Source organism: Oryctolagus cuniculus, chromosome X (genome assembly GCF_964237555.1).
Source record: "Oryctolagus cuniculus chromosome X, mOryCun1.1, whole genome shotgun sequence".
In the NCBI taxonomy this organism is placed as follows: domain Eukaryota; kingdom Metazoa; phylum Chordata; class Mammalia; order Lagomorpha; family Leporidae; genus Oryctolagus; species Oryctolagus cuniculus.
The window spans coordinates 19,164,551-19,190,137 of record NC_091453.1 but is presented as its reverse complement, the minus strand read 5'-3'; the positions used below and the strand labels follow the sequence as shown (position 1 = coordinate 19,190,137).

Genomic DNA, 25,587 nt, shown 5'->3' with positions numbered 1-25,587 from the left:
ATCATAATACTAATTACAAATTTTACATAACACAAACATGTAAATCTGTGCGCGGTACAGTCTGATAATCTGATACATGATTACAATATATAATACACAAATCAGCATAATTAACATTTTCTTTCTTTAAGTATTTGTCACTTCTTTGAGTCAGTAACCTTTGAACTCTTGCTCTGCAGAGCTTCATAAAATATGTAGTAACTAGATGTGAGCCATAGTCATATTGTTGTTCTGTAGAACATTAGAGTGTATTCCTCCTGTCAACTGGATTTTGGTACCAGGAATCCAAACTCCCCCTACCTTCATACCCATTCTAGCCTCTAATGACTCCTATTTTATACTTTTAGGAAACCAACATCTTTAGCATACACATATGAATGAGAACATGTAGTATTTTTTTTCTATGCCTGGATTTTTTCACTCCTATTGTTAACAAACCAGTGCATTCCTCCAGTGCAATGGGAGTTAAGGGAAGTAGCAAGCTGTTCTTCATTGATAATATTTAGCACAAACATAAATCCTATATGTTCAAGTATATTTTAGAAAAGATCCTGTACTGAATAAGAGCTTAGACTCGATGACCTTTATTTTTTTTTATTTGTATGTGTTGCATAAATACAACAATAGGAACATGGTAATTGCTCCCATATCCCCCATCCTCCCACCCACCCCTCTCTTTCCTCCCCTCCTCTCCTGTTTGGTCCCAGAAAGAAAAGGAAACAGAAAGAAAAAAAAAAAAAACTAATGTCGCTCCCCCTCTTTGTGGAGGAATGACACAGGACCCTGCGCTGTTCTTTTGTCTGCTCGGCTCTTCCCGGGTTTGCTGCTGGTCCTGCTGGTCCTTCCCGGGTTGGCTACCAACCCTTCCACCTCCGTGGAAGGGCGGTGCCCCCTGCCAATTTCCCCACTTCCGCGGGGGAGTGGCACACCGCCGGCCGGCTCTCTCGGGGGCTGCACAGGTGTTCCTTCAGATAGATGTTCCCCTTAGATGTTTCTGGTGCATGTTGTCTCTCTCCTCCTTTATAGTCCTCTTCCACCAATCCCAACTCTGCTACCCACACGCAAAGTACGCTGCTCTCCTCCAATCAGGAGCAGGATCAGCTCCTGCAGGTCATCACTCAAGTTGGCGAGAGGCAGCTGCGTAGAAGTTGTTACTCCCTTCTCAGCGCCATATTGTGGGAGAGCAGATGCATAGAATAAGTCTTAATTCCAGTAACTTAGTCTAGTCCGAGTTGCTCCCCACAAACTAAGAATTGAATTAAAAAATTAGAGAGCTGTTCCTCAGCAATCTAAAGGGCTGTTCTTAGTTATTGCTTCTCAAAAGTGTTTTCACTTCCGCCTGCCTTCTTTTCTCTTCCTTCCTCCCCCTTCTTTCCTTTTTGAAATTTAATTCTTTAAAGAAGAACCCAAGGATGATACATCTTCTATGAATTTTTAGTCATGACTATAACTTATGAGACATAATAATATCCTCCTTTTGATGCACTAAAAGGAAGTGGTTCTTGAGAACAAGTTTTACTATTAAGTCTCATAATACCGCTCTTTTTGGACAGAGGTCCTGCATGGGAAGTTAGTGCACAGTGACTCTTGTTGTTTATTTAATAAATAACACTCTTATGTGTGACATCACTGATGTCCCATTATTGCTTTATCCAGTCTTTAGTTAATGAGCATTTGGGTTGATTCCATGTGTTTGCTATTGTAGATTGAACTGTGATAAACGTGGAGGTACAGATAGCTCTTACATGTGCTGATTTTATTTCCCTTGGGTAGATTCCCAGAAGTGGGGTATCTGGGCCATGTGGAAGGTCTGTATTTAGACCTCTGAAGTATCTCCACACTGTCTTCGATAGTGGCTTTACCAGTTTACATTCCCACCAACAGTGGGTTAGGGTACCTTTTTCCCTACATTCTCACCTGCATTTTCTTTGCTGATTTCTGTATGAAAGACATTCTAATGGGTGAGGGCATACCTCATTGTGGCTTTGATCTATATTTCTCTGATGGCTAGAGATCCTGAGCATTTTTTCATGTGTCTGTTGGCTATTTGGATTTCCTCTTTTGAAAAATATCTGTTTAAGTCCTTTGCCCATTTCTTAACCCGATTATTTGTTTTCTTGTTGTTGAGTTTGTTGATCTCTTTGCATATTCTGGTTATTAAACCTTTATCATTTGTATAGTTTGCAACTATTTTCCCCCATTCTGTCGGTTGTCTCTTCACTTTGCTGATTGTTTCTTTGCAGTGCAAGCTTTTCAGTTTGATGTAATGCCATTTGTCTATTTTGGCTTTGATTGCCTTTTCCAAGAACTCTCTGCCTATGCAGATGTCTTGTAGGATTTCCCCAATGTTCTTAATAATTTGATGGTGTCAGATCATAGATTTAGGTCTTTAGTCCATTTTGAGTGGGTTTTGGTGAAAGGTGTCAGGTAATGGTCTTGCTTCATGCTTCTGCATGTTGATCCAATTTTCCCAGCACCATTTGTTAAAGAGACTGTCCTTGCTCCAGGGGGTGATTTTAGCTCCATTGTCAAAGATAAGTTGGTTGTAGATGCTTCAATTGCTTTCGGGTGTTTCTGTTCTATTCCATTAGTCTATCCATCTGTTTTTGTACCAGTGCCAGGCTGCTTTGATTATGACTGCCCTGTAGTATGTTTTGAAAAATGGTATTGTGATGCCTCTGGCCTTGTTTTTTTTTTCATGTAAGATTGCTTTAGCTATTCAGGATCTCCTGTATTTCCATATGAATTGCAGCATAATTTTTTTCTAGATCTGAGAAGAATGTCTTTGGTATTTTGATTGGTATCTATAAATTTTGGATTGAATCTATAAACTGCTTTTGGTAGTATGGTTATTTTGATTATATTGATTCTTCCAATCCATGAACATGGAAGATTTTTCCATTTTTTGTATTTTCCTTTCTTTCTTTCTTTAAGGTTTTGTAATTCTCATTGTAGAGATCTTTGACCTCCTGGGTTAAATTTGTTCAAGGTACTTGATTTTTGTGGTGGCTACTGTGATTGGGATTGATCTTAGAAGCTCTTTCTCAGCTGTGGCATTTTCAGAGTATACAAAGGCTGTTGATTTTTATATCCTGCTACCTTTCCAAACTCTTCTATGAGTTCTGATAGTCTTTTGGATCCCCTATATAGGATCATGTCATCTGCAAATAGGGATAGTTTGACTTCCTCCTTCCCAATTTGTAATCCTTTGATTTTTTTTTTGTCTGATGGGACTGGCTAGAACTTCCAGGAATAAATGGAAAAGCAGTGGTGAGAATGGACATCGTTCTTTGGTTCTGGATCTCAGTGGGAATGCTCCCAACTTTTCCCCATTCAGTAGGATGCTGGCCGTGGGTTTGTCATAAATTGCCCTGAGTGTGTTGAGAAATGTTCCTTCTATTCCCAATTTAATTAAAGTTTTCATCATGAAACAGTGTTGTATTTTGTCAGATACTTTCTCTGTGCCTATTGAGATAATTATATCGATTTTGTTCTTCAATTTGTTAATGGAATGTATCACATTGATTGATTTATGAATGTTGAACCATCCCTGCATACCAGGGATTCGACTGGTTAGTGTTTTGTTGAGAATTTTTGCATCTATGTTCATCAGAGAGATTGGTCTATAGTTCTTTTTCTCTGTTTTATCTTTTTCAGGTTTAGCAATTAAGTTGATGCCATTTTCATAGAAAGAATTTGGGAGGACTCTCTCCCTTTGAATTGTTTTGAATAGCTTGAGAAGAATTAGAATTTGTTCAACTTTCTTTAAAATTTTGTAGAATTCAGCAGTGAAGCCATCTGGTCCTGGGCTTTTCTTTGTTGAGAGGGTCCTTATTATTGAATGAAGTTCTGACTCCTTATTGGTCTGTTTGGGTTTTTGATGTCTTCATGACTCAATTTAGGTATGACTCAATCCCTGTGTGCCCAGTACTCTATCCATTTCATCTAGGTTTTCTGTTTTGTAGGCATACAGCTCTTTATAGTAATTTCTGAGGAATCTTTTTATTTTTGCAGTGTCTGTTGTTATATTTCCTTTTTCATCTCTGATTTTATTAATTTGGACCTCCTCCCTCCTTTTTTAGTTAGTGGGCCAGTAGTGTGTCAATTCTCTTTATTTTTTTGAAAAAGTATCTTTTTGTTTTACTGATCTTTTGTATTTTATTGGTTTTGATTTTGTTAATTTCTTTTCTAATTTTAATTATTTCTTTTCTCCAACTAGCTTTGGGTTTTGTTTGCTGTTTTTCTAGGTCCATGAGATGCACTGATAGCTCATTTATTTGGTGCCTTTCTAATTTCTTGATGTAGGCTCCAGTTGCTAAAACTTTACTAACAATGCTTTTGCTATTTCCCACAAGTTTTGATATACTGTATTAAGATCTTCATTTGTTTCAAGAATTTTTTTTTTATTTCTCTTTTGATTTTTTCGATGACCCACTATTCATTCAGGAACATGTTTTTCTTTTTTTATATAATTACTTTATTTATTTGAAAGTCAGAGTTACATAGAGAAGGAGAGGCAGAGAGAGAGAGTGGAGTCTTCCATCTACTGGTTCACTCCCTGAATTGACCACAATAGCTGGAGCTGCACCTATTTGAAGCCAGGAGCCAGAAGCCTTTTCCGGATCTCCCATGCGGGTGCAGGGTCCCTAGGAGTTGGGCCATCCCCTACTGCTTTTCCAGGCCATAGCAAAGAGCTGGAATGGAAGAATAGCAGCTGCACTTGAATTGGGGCCCATATGGGATGCTGGTGCTGCAGGCTGGGGCTTTAACCCACTATGCTATAGTGCTGGCCCCTCAGGAGCATGTTTTTCATTCTCCATGGGTTTTCACACATTCTGGTGATTCCTGAGTTGTTAATTACTAACTTCATTGTTGTTAGAGAATATGCATGGTATAATTTTGATTTTTTTGAATTTGTTGAGACCTACTTTATGGCCTAGCATGTGGTCAATCCTAGTGAAAATTCCATGAACTGGTGAGAAAAATGTGTATTGTTTGGCTGTAGTGTAGAGAGCTCTGTCTATAGCTGTTATGTCTATTTAGTCTATAGTGTCAGATAAGTCTGTTTCCTTGCTGATTTTCTGTCTGGTTGACTTGTCCATTGCTGAAAGTCAGATATTCAAGTCCCCCATTACTATTGTATCTGAGTCTGTGTCTCCCTTTAAATCCCTTAACATTTCTTTTAATAACCAGGTGCCCTATAATTAGGTGCATATACATATATGATTGTCACATCTTCCTGTTGAATTGATCCCATAACCATACGTAGTTCCCTTGTCTTTTAAATAGTTCTTGTATTAGAGTGTATTTTGTCTGATATTAGGATGGCTACACTAGCTCTTTGTTTCTGTTAGCATGGATTATCTTTTTTCCATCCTTTCACTTTCAGTCTATGTGCGTCTTTATTGGTGAGATGTGTTTCTTGCAGGTAGCAAATAGATGGATTTTCTTTTTTAATCCATTCAGTCAATCTGTATCTTTTAATTGGAGAGTAGAGACCATTTACATTCACCATAACTATTGTTAAGTAATGACTTTACCCTACCATATTCCTGTTAATAATCCTATTTTTTACTTTGGGTTACCTTTGTATTTTTTACTGGGCAATTTTCTGTCTTCACCTTTCTTAGTGATATTTTTGTTTCTGTGTGCTCCACATGCTTGAGCATCTTTTGTAGGGCTGTGTGGGTGGTTACAAATTCTTTCAATTTCTGTTTGTTACAGAATATCTTTATTTCACTTTCATTCATAAATCAGAGCTTTCCAGGGTATAGTACTCTGGGGTTAACAATTTTTTCTTTTCAGACTTGAAATACCATTTCTCAGACTTTTGGCTAAGATCAAGTGTAGTGTATCTCACCATTCTCTTCCAGCTTGTAGGATTTCTGATGAGAAGTCCACTGTGAGTCTAATTGGAGATCCTCTGAAAATAATCTTTCATTTCTCTCATGACATTTTAGAATCTTAGCTTTACGTTTTAGTGTGGAGAGTTTTACTTGATGAAGATCTTTTTTGGTCATGCCTATTGAGATTTCTATGTGCTTCTTGTACTTGGATTTCTCTTTCTGTCTCAAAAATAGGGAAGTTTTCTGTTATTTCATTAAAAAGGCCTTCTAATGCTTTGTCTCCACTCCTTCAGAAACTCCTAGCACCAATATGTTGAGTCATTTGATAGTATCTTATAGCTCTCCAATATTGTTTTTTTTTAGTTTTCTAAATTCTTTTTTTTTTTTTGGTCTGACTAAAATTTCCTGAAATTTGTCTTCTAGTTCTGATATTCTTTCTTTTTTTTAACTTTTATTTAATGAATATAAATTTCCAAAGTACAGCTTATGGATTTTTCTCACCACTCTGTTGCTAAGATTTTCTACTACATTTTTAATTTGATCTATAGAGTTTTTCATTTCTAGTATTTCATTCTGTTTTCTCTTTAATATCTCAATTTCGTGGGAAAAATTTTCATTTAGTTCTTGAATTTTTTTTTTGGTTGCTTCTAAGTAGTCTGATTAATTTTCTGAATCCTGTTTCTGGCATATATTCAATCTCTCCATCTTCATATTCTAATGAAATGTTCTAGGGTTCCTTTGGGGAGCTCAAAATGTCTTCCTTATTCTTATTTAAGTTTCTTCTTTTATTTTTGGCATTTGTGTGGCTTGTGGGACATCTGTACTTTCAGTGAGTACCTGGAGACCTGTGATGGGTGTGGCCTGGTTGCTCTGTTCAGTATTCCAGGGTGGAGCAAGTATCCAAAGTAAGGCCCCTGTGGTGCTTTGTAGCTCTCCTCTGGGTGTCTGTAAAGGAGAGTGTTCACCTCTGTTGGTGTGACTAGCCCTTCTCACAGCTGTGGGATGCCCTGGTATTAGTCCCTGTTGTTTTCAGCACTAGATAGGACTGTTTAATGAACTGCACCTTTGTTCTGTGGCGAGTTTCCTGTGAGCATGGATCCTCCTGTTGTGAGATGCTATAGGTTTGTGTGTGTGCACGGAGCTTCGCCTATTGGGGCCCAGCTCACCTCTCAATGGTGGTGGGTGGGCATGAGCTTTCCATACATGTGGCTTCCCCTTGCCTCACTGCTTTCATGGTAGGGGAAGATAGTCTTCTGGATTACTGGGTTCCTTGCTGTTTTGGTGGATGGTGAATTGAATGCTGCTATTGCTGGGTGTGTACACGAGAGACGGGAGCCACCACCAAAATTTTGCATCTAAAATTAGAGAAAAAAAAAAGAAAAAAGAAAAAATCCAACATTAGAGGAAAAAAGAGAAAACACAGAGGAGCAGAATGGCTTCTTTCAGTGGCTGCCGATCACTGCAAGGTGCTGGTGAGGGGGAGGTGCACCACCTCCCTATCTGTTCATTTATTCTTTCCCTGCATGTAACGTCAGAAGCCATTCACCAAGCACTCCCTCTCAATGCTATGGCAGTTCCATGAAACCACGGGATTCCCTCTCCCCCTACCTGGTCCACTGGGGCTGGTTTTATCCTCTCTGGGTTGAAGCCTCCATTCCCTCCTCCCTTTTTTTTTATTCCTCATTCACTGTTTCAGCACGGACCTGGACCAACTTTGCCTCTCTTGCTATGTTTTCCTCTTCAGTTCCCCATGGCTGTATCAGGCATGTAGTTTCCACCCTTTTTAAACATTTATTTTGCCCTGTGTGATTCAGACTGGCTTGTTATTCCTCCATCTTGGAACTCCTTGACCTTTAAAGTCCCTCCTAATCTCAAATTGTATATTGATGGAGTGTAAGAAAATAAAAGGTAAAGCTGCCAACTTTATCAAGCAAAAGCATACTTCTGCTTCATTCTGCAGATAACTTCAGATTGAAAAGCATAATTCTTAGTTACTTGTCAACAAACACAAATCTGAAAGAAATGGAAAAATATAAAGATGTTGAACAGTATATGTCAGCTGTACAGAAGACATGTGCTGGGTTTGTTATTCTATGCATATTAAAATAAATGAAAAAGAATGTTGCTTGAAAAGACAATGGTATACTTAAAAGTGGCAGTTCAAGAGGACTATTTAAAATGTCTATTGTATACTGAATTAATGTAAGTCATGTAACAAAGTGTAGTACGTATCTTGGGTATAATATGTGGAATGAAAATCTATATAATGTTAAAACCTATAGAATTAGTAAATAGAGACTCTTCATGTGGAGGACTATGGATAAAGTATATTTGATATTTCTCCACAGTTTCCAATTTTATATTTGGTGAGCCTTCAGTGAAAGATGCATTTGATAGAAATAATCCACAAAGCTAAGTGTTAATGAATGTTGCCCATAAAGCAATAATTATAATTATTAACACTTTTATGTGCTTATTACATTGCACGAATTTTATGTATTTTCTATAAAATGTTCCTAAATTAAAAAAAAAAAAAACAGGAAATCTGATGCATAATTACATTAAATACAAGTTCGTGTAGTTGATTTGTGACATAGCTGGGCCTGGTAGCCATATCAATATAATATGTTGGCCTGAGGTTTCTCCAGATCTCTCAGTTTCACAGGAGAAAATTATTATGTGACCTTGAGAAAATTATGTTATTTTTCCTAGTTCTGGTTTCCTTACCAGCAAAAAGAGGATAAGGGAAACCTATCTAACAAAGTAAACTTAAGATGCACATGTGCTATATATTTATTTTAACACCTACCAGACGCTGTAGAAATAAGTATTTGCATATTTCTCTCTTCTAGAGCAACACTCTCTAATAGGGAAGCCACTATGCACATGTGGCTATTTTGAGTACTTAAATTTCTGGCTAATGTGTGTAAGGAACTGGATTTCAAATTTAACTTATTTGGGGACTGCAGATTTGGTGCAGTGGATTATGTTGCCACCTGTAGCACTGGCATCCCATATGGGCTCCCGTTTTGATTCCTGACTGTTCCATGTCAGACCCAGCTTCCTACTAATGAGGATGAGAAAGCAGTATCAGATTGCCCAAGTCCTTAGTCTCATGAACCTACTTGGGAGACCTGGATGAAGTTCCTGGCTCCTGGTATAGACCTGTCCCAGCCCAAGCTGTTGTGGCCATTTCGGGAATAAACCTGTGGATGCAAGTTCTCTCTCTCTGTCTAAATCTAACTTACAAATAAATAGAAAATAAATCTTTTAAAAAATTTAACTTACTTAAATTTAAATATAAAATTGTGTTTAATTAAGGTGTTTGAAAATTTTGTATCACATAGATTAGATATTTGCATCTATTTTTTCTCTGCAAATTTTATAAAATCTAAATAAATTTCAATATCTTTTTCTTTTTTTTATTTAGTAAATATAAATTTCCCAAGTACAGTTTATGGATTACATTGGCTTTCCCCTCCCATAATTTCCCTCGCACTCACACCCCTCCCATCTCCCATTCCATTCACATCAAGATTCATTTTCAATTCTCTTTATACAGAAGATCGATTTAATATATATTAAGTAAAGATTTCATCAGTTTGCACCCACACAGAAACACAAAGTGTAAAATACAGTTTCAGTACTAGTTATAGCATTACTTCACATTGGACAACACATTAAGGACAGATCCCACATGAGAAGTAAGTACACAGTGACTCCTGTTGTTGACTTAACAATTTGACACTCTTGTTTATGGCGTCAGCAATCTCCCTAGGCTCTAGTCATGAGTAGCCAAGGCTATGGAGGCCTTTTGGGTTCGCCGACTTCGATCTCATTCCGACAGGGTCATAGTCAAAGTGGAAGTTCTCCCTTCAGAGAAAGGTACCTCCTTCTTTGATGGCCCCGTTCTTTCCACTGGATCTCACTCACAGAGATCTTTCATTTAGGTCTTCTTTTTTTTTTTCCAGGGTGTCTTGGGTTTCCATGCCTAAAATATTGTCATGGGCTCTTCAGCCAGATCTGAATGCCTTAAGGGCTGATTCTGAGGCCAGAGTCCTATTTAGGACATCTGCCATTCTATGAGTCTGTTGTGTATCCCGCTTCCCATGTTGGATCATTCTCTCCCTTTTTGATTCAATCAATTAGTATTAGCAGACACTAGTCTTGTTTGTGTGATCCCTTTGACTCTTAGACCTATCAGTGTGATCAATTGTGAACTGAAGTTGATCACTTGGACTAGTGAGATGGCATTGGTACCTGCCACCTTGATGGGATTGTATTGGAATCCGCTGGCACATTTCTAACTCCACCATTTGGGGCAAGTCCGATTGAGCATTTCCCAAATTGTACATCTCCTCCCTCTCTTATTGCCACTCTTATAATTTAACAGGGATCATTTTTCAGTTAAAATTTAAACACCTAAGAATAATTGTGTGTTAATTACAGAGTTCAACCAATAGTACTAGAATTAAAAAAAATACTAAAATGGATAAAGTATTACATTGTATATCAACAGTCAGGACAAGAGCTGATCAAGTCACTGTTTCTCATAGTGTCCATTTCACTTCAACAGGTTTCCCCTTTGGTGCTCAGTTAGTTGTCGCTGATCAGGGAGACCATATGATATTTGTCCCTTTGAGACTGGCTTATTTCACTCAGCAAGATGTTTTCCAGATTCCTCCATCTTGTTGCAAATGACCGGGTTTCATTGTTTTTGACTGCTGTATAGTATTCTATAGAGTACATGTCCCATAACTACTTTATCCAGTCTACTGTTGATGGGCATTTGGGTTGGTTCCAGGTCTTAGCTATTGTGAATTGAGCTGCAGTAAACATTAATGTGCAGACAACTTTTGTTTGCCAGTTTAATTTCCTTTGGGTAAATTCCAAGGAGTGGGATGGCTGGGTTGTATGGTAGGGTTATCTTCAGGTTTCTGAGGAATCTCCAGACTGACATCCATAGTGGTTTGACCAGTTTGCATTCCCACCAACAGTGGGTTAGTGTCCCTTTTTCCCCACATCCTGGCCAGCATCTGTTGTTGGTAGGTTTCTGAATGTGAGCCATTCTAACCGGGGTGAGGTGAAACCTCATTGTGGTTTTGATTTGCATTTCCCTGATTGCTAGTGATCTTGAACATTTTTTCATGTGCCTGTTGGCCCTTTGGATTTCCTCTTTTGAAAAATGTCTATTGAGGTCCTTGGCCCATCTCTTAAGTAGGTTGTTTGTTTTGATGCTGTGGAGTTTCTTGATTTATTTGTAGATTCTGGTTATCAACCCTTTATCTGTTGCATAGTTTGCAAATATTTTTTCCCATTCTGTTGGTTGCCTCTTCACTTTCCTGTTTCTTTTGAAGTACAGAAGCTTCTCAATTTGATGCAATCCCAAATGTTAATTTTGGCTTTGACTGCCTGTGCTTCTGGGGTCTTTTCCAAGAGGTTTTGCCGGTGCCTATATCTTGCAGAGTTTCTCCAATGTTATCTAATAATGTGATGGTGTCGGGTCATAGATTTACGTCTTTAATCCATGTTGAGTGAATTTTTGTGTAAGGTGAAAAGTAGGCGTCGTGCTTCATGCTTCTGCTTGTGGAAATCCAATTTTCCCAGCACCATTTATTGAATAGACTGTCCTTACTCCAGGGATTGATTTTGGATCCTTGATCAATTATAAGTTGGCTGTAGATGTTTGGATTGATTTCTGGTGTTTCTATGCTGTTCCACTGGTCTATCCATCTGTTTCTGTACCAGTACCATGCTGTTTTGATTGCAACTGCCCTGTAGTATGTCCTGAAATCTGGTATTGTGATGCCTCTGGCTTTGTTTTTGTTGTACAAGATTGCTTTAGCTATTCGAGGTCTCCTGTGTCTCCATATGAATTTCAGCATCATTTTTTCCAGATCTGAGAAGCAGGTCTTTGGTATCTTGATTGGTATTGCATTGAATGTATAAATTGCTTTTGGGAGAATGGACATTTTGATGATATTGATTCTTCCAATCCATGAGCATGGAAGATATTTCCATTTTTTGGTATCCTCTTAACTTTAAATATCTCTAATGAAAATTGAACATCCAAATCTAACATGTTTTAAGTGTATAATACTTGCTAGATTTTTGAAGAATTCCATTGACATCTGACTTGTGCTAATTTAATTAACAGGTTATTAGGTAGAATTGAAAGAATACCATGTATAGATTTCTAGAAGTGGTCTTAGTCTTGGCTTTATGACTTATGTATTGAGCAGTAAAGTCTCGCATGTTCAGTTTGCCAAATTTCTTCAAAGATAGAGATAAAATATAAAATATGTAAAATTACGAGAGAAATGTTAGAACAATAACATTCTTTATGACTGCAGGTCTTAATTCTAATACTTTCTCAAGAGAATTGTGTAACTTTTTATCTCTGGAAAATCTAAATTAAAAATAATTATGTTGGATACCAAGAAAAGTACTGATTTCATAAATATAATTTGCAAACTTTGCCTGAATACACCTGGAGTTCCAAACACAGATAGTAATATTACCAGTAACTAAGAAGCTCTTTTCAAGCCCTATCACAGGTATAAACTCTTTACACCTCCATCAGTAACCTCCATCCTGATTTATAATACCTCAGGATAAATGTGCTGTGTTTTGAATGTAATATAAATGTATCTGTGTAGTATACAGTTTTGTTACTGTATTTTAAACTCTATGAGATTCATCTGTATTGCATATATAGTATTAGTTTTATTTTCATTGATGGATATTATTACTTTGTATAAAATACCACAATTTAACTTTATGTTCTGTTCAGAAAATTTGAGTTGTTTCATAGGAAAAACACAAATAATGCCACTATGAGCATAAATTTTAGATATCTTTTATTATGAACATGTGTGATTTTATAGTGGAATATAATAAAATCATGCATGTTCATAATAAAAATATCTATAAAGGATTGGAATTTCTCAACTGTTGGGTAAGTATACTTCTACATGTATATATTAATCATCTTTTTTGTTACTAAAACAAAATGCCTGAGACAAGCTACTTATAAAGGAAATGGGTTTATTTTGGCTTCTGGATTTAGAGGTTCACAGTTCAAGGTTGAGCAGGCACATTTGTTCATAGTCTGGTAAAGGCTTTTCTTCTGGCAGAGTCCCAATCCAGGGCACAGCATCACATACCATGAGGGACACACTTATGTCTATGTCCCTCCTTATAAAGTCACCATTATCCAATCATAGACACTCAACTCAAACGCTTAAATAATTTTATCATTTCCTGAAGGCTCCATTTCTGAAAATCATAATTAGATGATGACCCAGGAGGCATTGGTGTGGAACAGTGAGTTAAGCCACATACGGGGGTGCTGATTCAACTTCCAGTTACTTCATTCATGATCCAGTTTCCTGCTAATACAACTGAAAAAGAAGCAGTAAGTGGCCCAAATACATGGACCCCTGCCACCCATGTGAGAGAGCAGGATGGAGTTCCTGGCTTCTGGCTTTGCCCTGGACCAGACCCTGCTGTTATGGCCATTTTGGGAAGTGAACCAGCAGATGGAATGTGTCTCTCTGTATCACTCTGCATTTCAAATAAAATAAATCTTAAAAGATTTTGGAGCCGAATCTTTAACACATTGGGTCCCTGGAAGACACCCAAACTGATATCCAAACCATTTCAATTATTTATCACAAAACCCATTCTTTTCTTAATGTTGTGTTGTGCTGCCTTTGACATAATAAATCAAATACCTAAATACTTTTTTTTGCATTACTTTATGAATTCTAATCAGCTCTTTTTTCTACTTAGCCTTGTGACATAGCATGATTTCAATTACAATAGCTTTATGATAAATTTTTGATGTCTGATATTATAAAACAAAAGTTGTACCAAACAGCTAAATAGGCAAGGAAGATTTTATTCAAAACTGTCTGTAATATGAATCAATACTATTGCCATAGGGGAGATAGACTGAACTCAAATTGAGGTAAAAAGAGGCAGGAGAGATTTTAAGCCCTGGGTTGAACTAGTGGAAAAGTACTGGAGAATGTTAGGGGGTTGGGTGATCAATGTGATTAGACCATCTGTGTTTACTAATTGGTATTGATTGAACTTAGCATTTTACCCTCCCATAGAGACTGGTAGGTAGGTGCACTATCTTTTTGACGATTACATTTCAAAGAAATAGCTCTTACATCATTCAGAAAGATTTTTTGGTTGTACAACATTTTCACCTGATGGGACAGAGAATTCACTTAAAACTGCAAATTTTCTAAAGTAACAATTTGAAGAGAAGTCAGAGACGTATAGTCACAAAGAAAATTTATATAATGTTTAGTCAAGCTCAGGGGAACCCTGAGTTAGTCTTGGTATTATTGATCAGTTGATACTTCATACTTCTACTTCTCCTTTTTTAAAGATTATATTGGTTAATTTTTCCATTTGATTTCTGTATAAATCTGAGAGTCAGTTTGTCATACTCCCACCTTAAAACAAAACAAAAAATTCCTATCATTTTAACTGGGTTTTATTGACTCTATAGCTCAATTTGTAGATAACTAACATGAGTAATTTATCAGCCTTTTTTCATGAATATGAGAGAGCCTTCCATTTCCTTAGGATTTTATTTTCTCTCAGTGTTTTATAGCTTTCAAGGTTTGGGAATCTTCAATATTTTTTGAGATATATTGCTGTTTTTGATATTTTGTTATTGGAGATGGTATCATTCAGATATACATATGCAAGTTTGTGAGTAATGATAGTTTTATTTCTCCCTGTCCAATCGTTAATCAAGTTATTAATTTTTGTTTTATCATACTGCATAAACACTCTAGTACAATGGGATTATTGTATACATTTGCTTCTCATTTTACATCTAGGCTTTTAATAAATCTTAAGTATAATATTCTAATAAGATTTCTGTAGATGCCTTTTTTTCCTCGTATTCTGAGAGGTTTCTATTATTGCTAGGTATAGCAATTTCATCACATTTTTTTTCCAGAATCACTTGAGATGATCATGCTAGTTGTTTTTTTCCTTTATTCCATTAACATGTCTAATCATATTGCTTAATTTTGTTATAAAAGGATGATCTTTAATCTTGAAATTAGCAAAACTTGGATGACATGCCTTTTAATATATTGCTATATATGACTGCTAAAATTTGTTAACATTTAATTTTCCTATATGTTAAGGAAAATGATTGACCTTTTATTTGCCTACCTTGTAATTTGCTTGCTACATACAAGTACCTGACTCTGGACTGAGGAACTTGCCTGTGCCTTTATGTTTGGTATTTTAATAAATATAAAATTTACATTTCATTTATGTTTTCCATTTCCATGCCAACTTGAGTAGTTTGTATCTTTCTAGGAATTGGTCTATTACATCTCAAATTATAGATATATTCATAAAAATTTATATTTGGTCCACATGGTATTTTAATAATTTCTAATTCTCAGTGAGGAAAATTGATATAAAATGAAAAATTTATATCCTGGAAAAAGCATATGATCTGTAAATCCTTAGGTTTTCTACATATTAAGTGGAATAGGAATCAAGTAACTCTTTAGTATGGACTCAATGTTTAGCCACCATCCTCATCAACCCCCTTATTTTACACTTAGTTGATTTCATGTATTTTTATGATATATACATGTTAGCATTTGTGATTTCTAGCTAGTGGAAAATTCCAGGGCAAAATGTTAGAATGAAGTATGGAAGGATTTTTGTTTTCCATTCCTATATTTTCAAATAATATCCATATTGGAATATAGTCTTCGTTTAGAAATCTAAAAGAAAAAGTTTATCAACTCCTGTACAAAATATAAGCCTCATAGACTACAGGTATAGTGTGAAAACTGTGTAGTGTTAGTGTCCTGCTGCACTATTTCAGTGATCACATTCACACTTTGCTATGTTCTATATTAATTATATCTGGAGCAAAGGCTGTTTTTGTATTAATTGAGCTCTAAATCCTTGTCAATCTAAACATCTCAATAATTTATCACAATTCTCAGAACACTTTCACATCTGTTGAACTATTTGTCCCCTACTGTGACCTGGCTTGTTGGATACTCATTAGTGGGAGGACTAAAATCCAGAAATACTAAGGGTTTACCAACAGATGTTTTCAAACTGGGACGAGAATTCAGGCAGTGAGTACTTTAAATCCTGTGATGTGTAATACTTTAATTCCTGTGATGGTTAGCAGATTCAAAAATTGCCAAGCTTGGTTATTACCCACTGCTAAGTATTGAATATCTAGAATCAGTTGTGGGAGTACCAGACTTTACATGTGAATCTCATGTCTTCTGGGCCTTCAAATTTATCATAAATGATGGGCAGGCAGGTTTTTAATGAAGAAGAAAGCAAAGATAATGTAAGACAATAATTGGGATAAGAAAAACACCGTATGTTGGGGCTGGCGTCGTGGCTCACTTGGTTAATCCTCTGCCTGTGGTGCCGGCATCCCATATGGCCGCTGGGTTCTAGTCCCGGTTGCTCCTCTTCCAGTCCAGATCTCTGCTGTGGCCCGGGAAGGCAGTGGAGGATGGCCCAAGTGCTTGGGTGCCTGCACCTGCATGGGAGACCAGGAAGAAGCACCTGGCTCCTGGCTTTGCATCGGCGCAGCACCAGCCATTGCAGCCATTTGTGGGGGTGAACCAACAGAAGGAAGACCTTTGTCTCTCTCTCTCTCTCTCTCTCTCTCACTCTCACTCTCACTCTCACTGTCTATAACTCTACCTGTCCAAAAAAAAAAAAAAAAACCTGTATTTATAACTACAGCGCAATATTCAGCTCTGAGACTTTCATGTACTATTTGAAATGCATGTATGAAGATTCTGTCACCAGACATTAACCTCGAAGGTAAGGAGCCTACCTAAGGAGTTGAGAGTCTGTGAGGCATGAAACAATAAGGAACAATAAAACCTCTAGCTACCATAGAATGCCTGGGAATATGATGAAAGCTGAACAGAACACTGTCAGGCTAGAATGCTCCCTAAGACTCCTGGTCTTTATTTTCTCTTATTCCAGTAGAATAGACTGGTGGGAGCTGGAGACTACAGAGTTTATTAAGCTGCCACAGAACATTAAATAATAGCCTGCAAATAATAATGGCAATGGCAACAACAAAAGGACCTTTCCAGATTTATTCATTAGAACTTTATAAACTCATAAAAGCAAATAATATATGCAACCAACTGAAACAGTGCACAGACCATGCTTCTTAAAGTTAAAAATCTCAGTACATTTTCAGAATAATCAGCAGGGTAGAATTTCATTAACAAATCATATAGTCATATTTACCTTTTAAAAATAAATCCTGGCAAAGAGCACACTATCTGAATCTAGAAGTACAAGTATTTTCTGATTTTTCTTAAGATTAAACTCCTATGGAGTTGTAATGTCAAATATGTGTTTAGATGAATTTATAACATTAGGCTTCAAATCCTTGTTAAGTGGGTTAGATAGAATCTTTAATTAAATCTAGTCAAAGTGCTAAAATAAAAATTAGAAGACACAAGGGATTCAGCGCCTGTACATCTTGCTGTAGATTATGTCGCAGAATTAGAAGGCAGAGTTTTACATAGAATGATGCACTGAGTACATGGCATCCTGAAAGAGCACGGATTTGTAGTCAAATGGATCTGAGGTCAAATCCCAAATATACAGCATTGTCTTAGACAAGTACCTGAACCCATCCGAGTGTTACTTTGCTCAACTCCAAATGTTGACTTTAAAATGACAGTTGTGATTTCCTTGAGTTAAGTCAGGAGATATCACAGGTTCATCACAGCAGAGGTATGAGTGATATTTTCTCAGAAACCTCCAATAAGTGTTTCCTAATATATCAAATTATGTTTTTTTTTAACCCAGTACCGTATGTTAGTGAAGCTATAAAGGCATGCCATTTTATAGTATGCTGCTATGGGTAACTGTTTTTAGAAACATGTAAAACTGAAAACAGAATCATAGACTTCTCTAAACATGAGTCAGTTGAGTTCTCCCAAATTTCTCCCTTCATTTTTCCCTTTGTTTTTAACGATTTGTTTCTTGATAGGGTTTCCTTTTTGACACTAGTAAAATAAAGTCGCTTATCATTTCTCATTGCATAGTTGCTTATAAAGTGAGGTAAAAATCAAAAAACATTTTTCAGAAGGACTATTAAACAATGACAGAAGGTAAGCAAAGTTGATTAGCAGAAGAATGTTTTACAGGGTCTTTGACTGCAATGAAATGGGATGGGCTGTGTGCAGTCTTCCTTTGGTATAAAGCTCAGTTACTGTAACATCACATGACCCATGACACATAACTGTTTCTTCTTCAGTGGACATATGTCCGGGACACTTTATCTCTTAATGATAACTCTGACAGACACAGTTGAGCTCTCACATGCTAGCTAGCACAGGCTTCTGTAAATTCAAAGGTCACTACATTTAAGTTTTACCTCTCAGGCTTGTCACATTTTCCTCAGTTGCCCTTAAGCAAATGTTCTTTTGGTAGCCATTTTTCACTTTTGCTTTGAAAAGCCAATTCAACCAAATAAAGGAATTCAGATGAGAAATCTCCTTGGCTTGGATAACAGTATGAGATGTGCATTAAAGCCGATGGAAAAATCCCTCCCCATTGCGGCTCTGAGCATGGATGATAATGGAGCTGTGAGTTTGTTCATGGAAATGGGTTAGAGCAAGCTAAGTGAAATTTAGCTTTTCTTATTGCTAAGACAAAATGAGAACATAAATAAAAACTAGTTTCTCTTACTTCATAGGACATTGTATTTCACTGTTTTATGTACGTGTTTCTCTCTACAAAAACAGACAGAATTTCTAAAAGCTCAAGGCATTCCTGTGTTTAAATGGGAACACTTTTGTTCTAGAAAAGAGCTATTTCATTCTAATGCAATAGTGATTCTTCAAAAAATTGTCCAGCTTCCCATCAGTCCAGTTGGATCCAATCCCTTTTGCTTCCTAGTAATTTGGTTACATCCATTCAGGCAATCACAGGAACCAATACCTTTGGGTGACTGTAGAGCTGACTGATAATCTTCCAATCGCTTTGCTTTATCATCTGTAGTTCAAATTAAGGCCAATATTTCAAAGCAATAAACAGATAAATCCATAAATTTCAATATTCTGTGTATTTATACTTGAAGATTTGTCATTACAGAAATAGATCTGTGGACAGATATGTACAATGTATGAGCAAGCAATTTCTAATTCACTTATCTAATTACACTGAGGCCAGTAATAGGCACTATGCCCACATTGCAGCAGAAGTGACTTAGATTCAATTCATTAGGAGTTTTCTGAGGATAAGAGACCTGTAAGCATTGGGATGGATACTCTTTAAATAATATTCTTGAAGTTTAAATGCCCATTTGTAAAGATTCAATAGCTGCCTTTATAGGGTGAACAGAGTAAAATAAATGACCCTTGAAGAGTTTTAGAAGATATGATATAACTACTATGATCAAACAAAACAGAAATTATCACCAATATTCAAGTATAACTTGTTTGCAGTGGAAAACTTTTAAAAGGTTTTTTTAGTCATTTGTTTGAGAGGTAGAGTTATAGAAAGGAAAAGGAAGAGACAGAAATGTGTTCCATCCACTGGTTCACTCCCCAAATGGCTGTAATGGCCAGAGCCGGGCCAATCTGAAGCCAGGAGTCAGGAACTTCTGGATCTCCCATGTGAGTGCAGGGGCCCCAACACTTGTGGCACCTTCTGCTTTCCCAGACCATCAGCAGAGCGCTGGATGGAAGAAGAGCAGGCGGGACAACAACCGACACCCATATTGGATGCCAGTGCTGCAGGCAGGAGCTTAGCCTCCTACTGTGCCACAGCACTGGCCCCTTGAAAGCATTTTTAATACATGCTCTTGTTTAATATTGTAGCACTTATTTAAAAGAATGGAGTTTCTTTGAGAGATTTATGATTTAGCTATAAATTTCTTAAAGATCAGCCTCTCTTATATATGTCTTTTGTATTAGTTTGCTAGGACTATGGTAAAAAAAAAAAAAAAAAAAAAAAGTTTTGGGGCCAGCATTGTGGCATAGCAGATAAAGCTGCTGCCTGCAATGCCATCTTGCCATATGAGTGTTGGTTTGAGTACCGGCTGCTCCACTTCTGATCCAGCTCCCTGCTAATGTGGCTGGGAAAGCAGCGGGATGATGGCCCAAATGCATGGTAACCTGTCACCTACGTGGTATACTCAGATAGAGTTCAAGGCCTTGACCTGGCCTAGCCATGGCTGTTGAGGCAATTTTGGCAGTGAACTAGCAGATGGAAAATCTCTCTCTCCCCCTCTCCCTCACTCCCTCTCTCCCTTTCCAGTTCTCCCCCCTCTTCCTCTCCCTCTCCCTCTCCTTCTCTCCCCCTCTCCACCCCTCCCCTTCTCCCTTTCTCTGTAATTCTGACTTTCAAATAAATAAACAAATCTTTAGAAAAAAATTAAAAATAAGTATTATAGACTGGGTGTTTTAAACAGCAGAAATTTATGTTCTCACTATGCTGGGTGCTTGAATTCCAAGATCAAGGTATTGGCAAGGTTGCTTTCCCCTCAGGCCTCTCTGTGGCTTGCAGATGGCCTCCTTCCCTCAGCATGCTTGCATAGCATCCCTTCTGTGTGTACATGTTCCTTTTGTCTCTGGGCCCAGATTTCTCCTCCTTTAAAGGACACCGGCCAGATTGGAATAGAGCCTACTCTGATAGCATCATTGCAGTGTAATCCCCTGTTTTAAAGGCCTGATTTCCCAATATTGTCACATCGTGAGACAGTATATGGGATACAGAGTTTCAACATGAATTTTAGGGACAGAATTCAGCTTGCAACATACTTATTCTGTTTATATGTGGCAGGCTTAGGTAATTAGTAAATATTTGGCTACATTTATGATTGATAAATGAATCAACGTATCAGCTGTACGTAAATATCTGCTGAATCATAACCCTGCTTTAATTAAATACTAAAATTATTTTCAGTCAGTATTTGGATACACAGGACATTTTTGATGACTTGAAAAACGGTTGTCTTAATTAGTTTGATCATATACTCCAAAGAATGTATAATTCTCAGTTTTTTGGAACACTTTAGTGAAAAACATAAATGTACCACATTAATATATAGAATTTTAATAAATTTAAGCATATTAACTAATCTAGAATAGGAGAGACACTATTTGAATTCTTTATAGGATGCCCTTCTAAAATTAATAAATTATTGTCGCTCCCCCTCTTCGTGGAGGAACGACACAGGACCCTGCACTGTTCTTTCGTCTGCTCGGCCCTCCCCGGGTTTGCTGCTGGTTCTTCCCGGGTTGGCTACTATCCCTTCCACCTCCGTGGAAGGGCGGTTCCCCCTGCCACATTCCCCACTTCCGCAGGGGAGCGGCACACCGCCGGCCGGCTCTCTCGGGGGCTGCACAGGTGTTCCCCTTAGATGTTCCCCTTAGATGTTCCTGGTGCATGCCGTCTCTCTCCTCCTTTATAGTCCTCCTCTGCCAATCCCAACTCGGCCGCCCACACGCCGAGCACGCCGCTCTCCAATCAGGAGCAAGTCCTACAGTTTATTGGTTGAACTGGAGGCAGCTGTGCAGAAGCTGTTTACTTCTCTCCCAGCGCCATATTGTGGGAGAGCAGATGCATAGAACAAGTCCTAATTCCAGTAACTCAGTCCAGTCCGGCTTGCTCCCCACAAATTATAATTTAATACCTATGGAATTATAAGCCTAAAATTCTGCTTCAATGGATGATACCTTTGTGCATCTTGTCCTACAAAGAGGTGGCTTTATCCAGTTAGGCATCTCTGTCTATTTTCTTTGATTTATGAAGATGATGCTAGAGTTTGATTTGTTCCATTCTCTCTGACTCCTGTCTCCACTGAACTTGATGGGCTGCACTAAATACCTCATGTTTGGACCTTTCTATCTACATCCCCAATTAGGCAAATGGTGTGGTTTATAACTAAAGGGTAAGATTTTTCTCTAGTTGAGAAAAAATATACCTTCAGTCTATGAACCAATATATTCCATGCCATTTTACCTGATGTATACTGACAGGGTCATTAGAAAACTCATTAAACAATCTTTAACTGTGTTTTAGAAAAAAAAAATCTCACATGTTTGTAATAATTACATGGTTCAAATGGTTGGAGTAATTGTAACTTGCCATGATTCCTGTGAGTTTCTTGTATCACTATTTCAGTGCTATGTCCTCTGTTTTAAAGTTACATAATTCAAAAAACTTGAATAGATAATAAAACTATGAAAATCAGAAATTCAGTTACATTATCTTTAAAGCAATAACATTATATTAACACTTCTGAATAAAAGCTGAGAACTCACTTATGACAGAGGTACGTATTTATACATGATCATTTTAATATTGTAATAAAATGTTTGGTATCTACTACTTATCCATACATGGGATTCTTTTGAAATTATGAAAGATTAAAGATTTTAAAAATGTATATATCCCAACTACCTAGAACTAGGCAGATATTTTCATGTTGCTAGTTATATGCGCATTGTTTAAATCACATACCTTCTTCTAGGTGGATTGATTCAAACATACAGCATGGAGAAAAGTAGAAATTCAAATGAAGCTAATAGTGAATATGTATTTCAAAAATCATAGTTACAGATACTGATTGTAGCTCCAATTGCATGTGAAACAAAGCAAAAACATATTTTGAGATATTGCTCTAAAGATCCAGTAACTATGAGAAAATATTTGTGTGGAAAGTCATAAATAAGTTGAAATTTTAGGTTCTAAAGTTCATCATGATGGAGTTGAGTAAGGCGCCTATGTTTTACCTCAAAGTATTCCTTTTGCATAGACATCATCACAAAGTATATTTTCATTAAAAAATTATCAGTATTTGGTTCATGTCACATGTTGAAAAAGTATGCCACCTAAACATGAGTGATATGCTAATGAAAAATAGCAGTTATTTCATATAGGATATTAAAAATTTCTGAGTAGTTTATAGAGAGAAAATTTAAATACTTCCAAATGATACAGATAATTTTTTAAAAACTAAATATCAGTATGATTAAAGTAAAAGAGAATCTTCCTCTGCAATCCTGATATTAAGCAATTATAGTATAGGATTGCTTGAAATGAGTCTTTTAAACATTTTGTGTAAAATTTTGTTACTAGTGAGATTTTTATGCTTTGAGGTACATTTCAGCCCTTTGGGGTATGTTTTTACATTTTACATGTTTTCATTGGAAATCTCTATGTGTTTGTTTTTCTGTGTTACACTTCCTATAGACACATTTCAAATGATGTAATAACTGTTTCAAATTTTATGTAAATAGCTTTGTTTTTCACTTAAAGATGAAAGACTGAATAAAATCATCTACAGACAAGTTAAAGGCATATTGCTTACAAAATAATAAGCAAAAGCAGGAAGGTTGTTCTTTATAACTCCTGATATGCATAGAAGATTAACAATTAGATACTTTGGTAAGTCTTTCATGCTGTTTTAAGTGAATTGATGGTGACTAATGTAGTGGTCGGTTGTCTTTTTTTTTCCCTCAGGTACTGGGAGATCGATGGGCAAACATCTGTAGGTGGACAGAAGATCGTTGGGTTCTTTTGCAAGACATCCTTCTAAAATGGCAACGTTTTACTGAAGAACAGGTGAGTCATATGGGTAAGATTGTGGGAGAGAAAGACTTGGAGTAATGCTAAGTTGGAAAGCAAAGAAAAGTATACTTTTAAAAATTATAAGACCTAACAGACATTAAAATAAAATTTTATTATTATGGGGTACCATGTATTGTTTCATATTTCACATATGTCCAATCAAGTAATGTTTTGTTATGGCAAAATAGCCAAAATTATAATGCCCAGGTTTTTTTTTTATGGAGAAATACACAATTAACATTATGCATAGTCACTCTACTATACAACAGAACCCAAGAACTTCTTACTCTTATCTAGCCATAATTCAGAACTCATGGGTCAAACTTTAGCCATGCCTTCCCTAGCCTCTGGTAACCACCATTATATTTCTGACTTCCATGAAAATCATCAATTTTTAAATAATTACTCTTTTCTGTTTTCTAATTCTTTGGTTTCTTTCAGTGCCTTTTCAGTACATGGCTTTCAGAAAAAGAAGATGCAGTGAACAAGATTCATACAACTGGCTTTAAGGATCAAAATGAAATGCTGTCAAGTCTTCGCAAACTGACTGTATGTATATTTTATCTTTCCATAATCTTTTAAGAACTCAGTAATGAATTTTTCACCATTAGTCTTTTCTGTTCTTCCAAACCTTAAACTAAATACTTATTATTTCTGTTCAAATCACTGATTATTTAAAGATGGTGTAATACTTTTCTTAATTATAGCAGCAGTGAAACTAGTGGTAGAGTTTTAAATTTGTTTTTCAAAAAAAAAAAACAGCCTTTTGAAAAAATACAGTATACTTAGAATAATACTTAAAATGAAAAGGCACCTCTAAGAAATAAAAATACTTAGGAGCCTTCCACAAAGTTCTAGATATCACAGTTTTAAACTAATAAATGAGGGGTTGTCATTTAGTGCAGTAGATAAGCCACTTGAGGTATCTTCATTCTGTAATCAGAGCACTTTGGTTCAAGTCCTCCAGCTCCACTTCCCATTCCAGTTTCCTGCTAATGCATACCCTGGGAGGCAGCAGGTGATGGCAGATGTTGTTGGACCTCTGCCACCCATGTGGAGAAATGGACTGAGTTCCTGGCTCCTGGCTTTGGCCTCACCCATTCCCAGCTACTGCAGGCATTTGGGGAATGAACCCTGAGGTGGAAGATCTCTGTCACTTTCTCTGTCAGCCTTTCAGATAAAATGAAAAAAAAAAAATACTGGTAGGCAAAAGTTGACCAGTTAAAGTTGGTATATGAGAAACACAAGAGAGAATTTTCCTCACAGACAGGAAGTTTATCCCTAGTTTGGCAAACAAGAAACACCAAATGGTATTGATTAAGTATCTGATGTGTTTCAAGAAATAAGATCTTTTTGGTAGCAAAAGGACTCCAAGAAAGCCTTCATTGAGAAGGAAGATGAAGAGAAAGAACTCTAAAGCTCCTCTTATATTTTAAATTTTGTTGTGTTCCAGTTAGGCCTACCGAATACTAGGAGCTTAATTTTTCAACTGAAATATTCCTTAGTTAGAATTTGCATATATTTTGATCAATCCATTCTATTAAATACTATGTCTAATAAAATGCTTTGCAGTTGCACCTCAGCAAATCAATTTATAGTTGCATTATATTAAACAATAATTAAATAACTTAAAATTAAATGGATGTTTTCCAGTTAATATGCATGTACCATTTTACCAAATATTTATTTGTATCAGCTTTAACTCCATAGTTACTTAAACTCATTTTACGGTATATTCACTTCTGTATGGCTTATCAGTACAAGGTAGCTTTTTATTGACTATAATGTACTGGTGAAATGATATAATAGTACAGTTTCTTTAGTGATGTGGCTACTAATGATAGAGTTGGGAAAAGTTATGCATGCATTAAAACATGAATGTAAAAATATTGAATATATAAAAGAGTCTTCATAAAGTTAATGGAAAATACATATTAGGAAAAAACTATATGCATTGTAGATCCAAAATCAATTTATGTGTTCCATTTTTCTACAGAATTTTTGAAGTAGCCTTTTATTTGTAATATTGTTCTGATGCTGATGGGAAGACATTGAGAATTTGAGGGCATTCATATTTGTATTTTTAAAAATATTTATTTAT

At 36.5% G+C, this 25,587-nt stretch overlaps 1 protein-coding gene across 15 annotated transcripts in view; it reads left to right on the top strand.

The window, feature by feature from the left end:
* The window catches only part of DMD (dystrophin), a 2,248,405-nt gene that overhangs the window by 753,416 nt on the left and 1,469,402 nt on the right, over window positions 1–25,587 (top strand). For all 15 annotated transcript variants that reach the window (XM_070067426.1, XM_051827673.2, XM_051827679.2 and 12 more), the window contains 2 exons: window positions 23,379–23,480; window positions 23,928–24,035. In XM_070067426.1, the coding sequence (XP_069923527.1) occupies window positions 23,379–23,480; window positions 23,928–24,035 (210 nt within the window). The remainder of the gene's footprint in view (window positions 1–23,378; window positions 23,481–23,927; window positions 24,036–25,587) is intronic.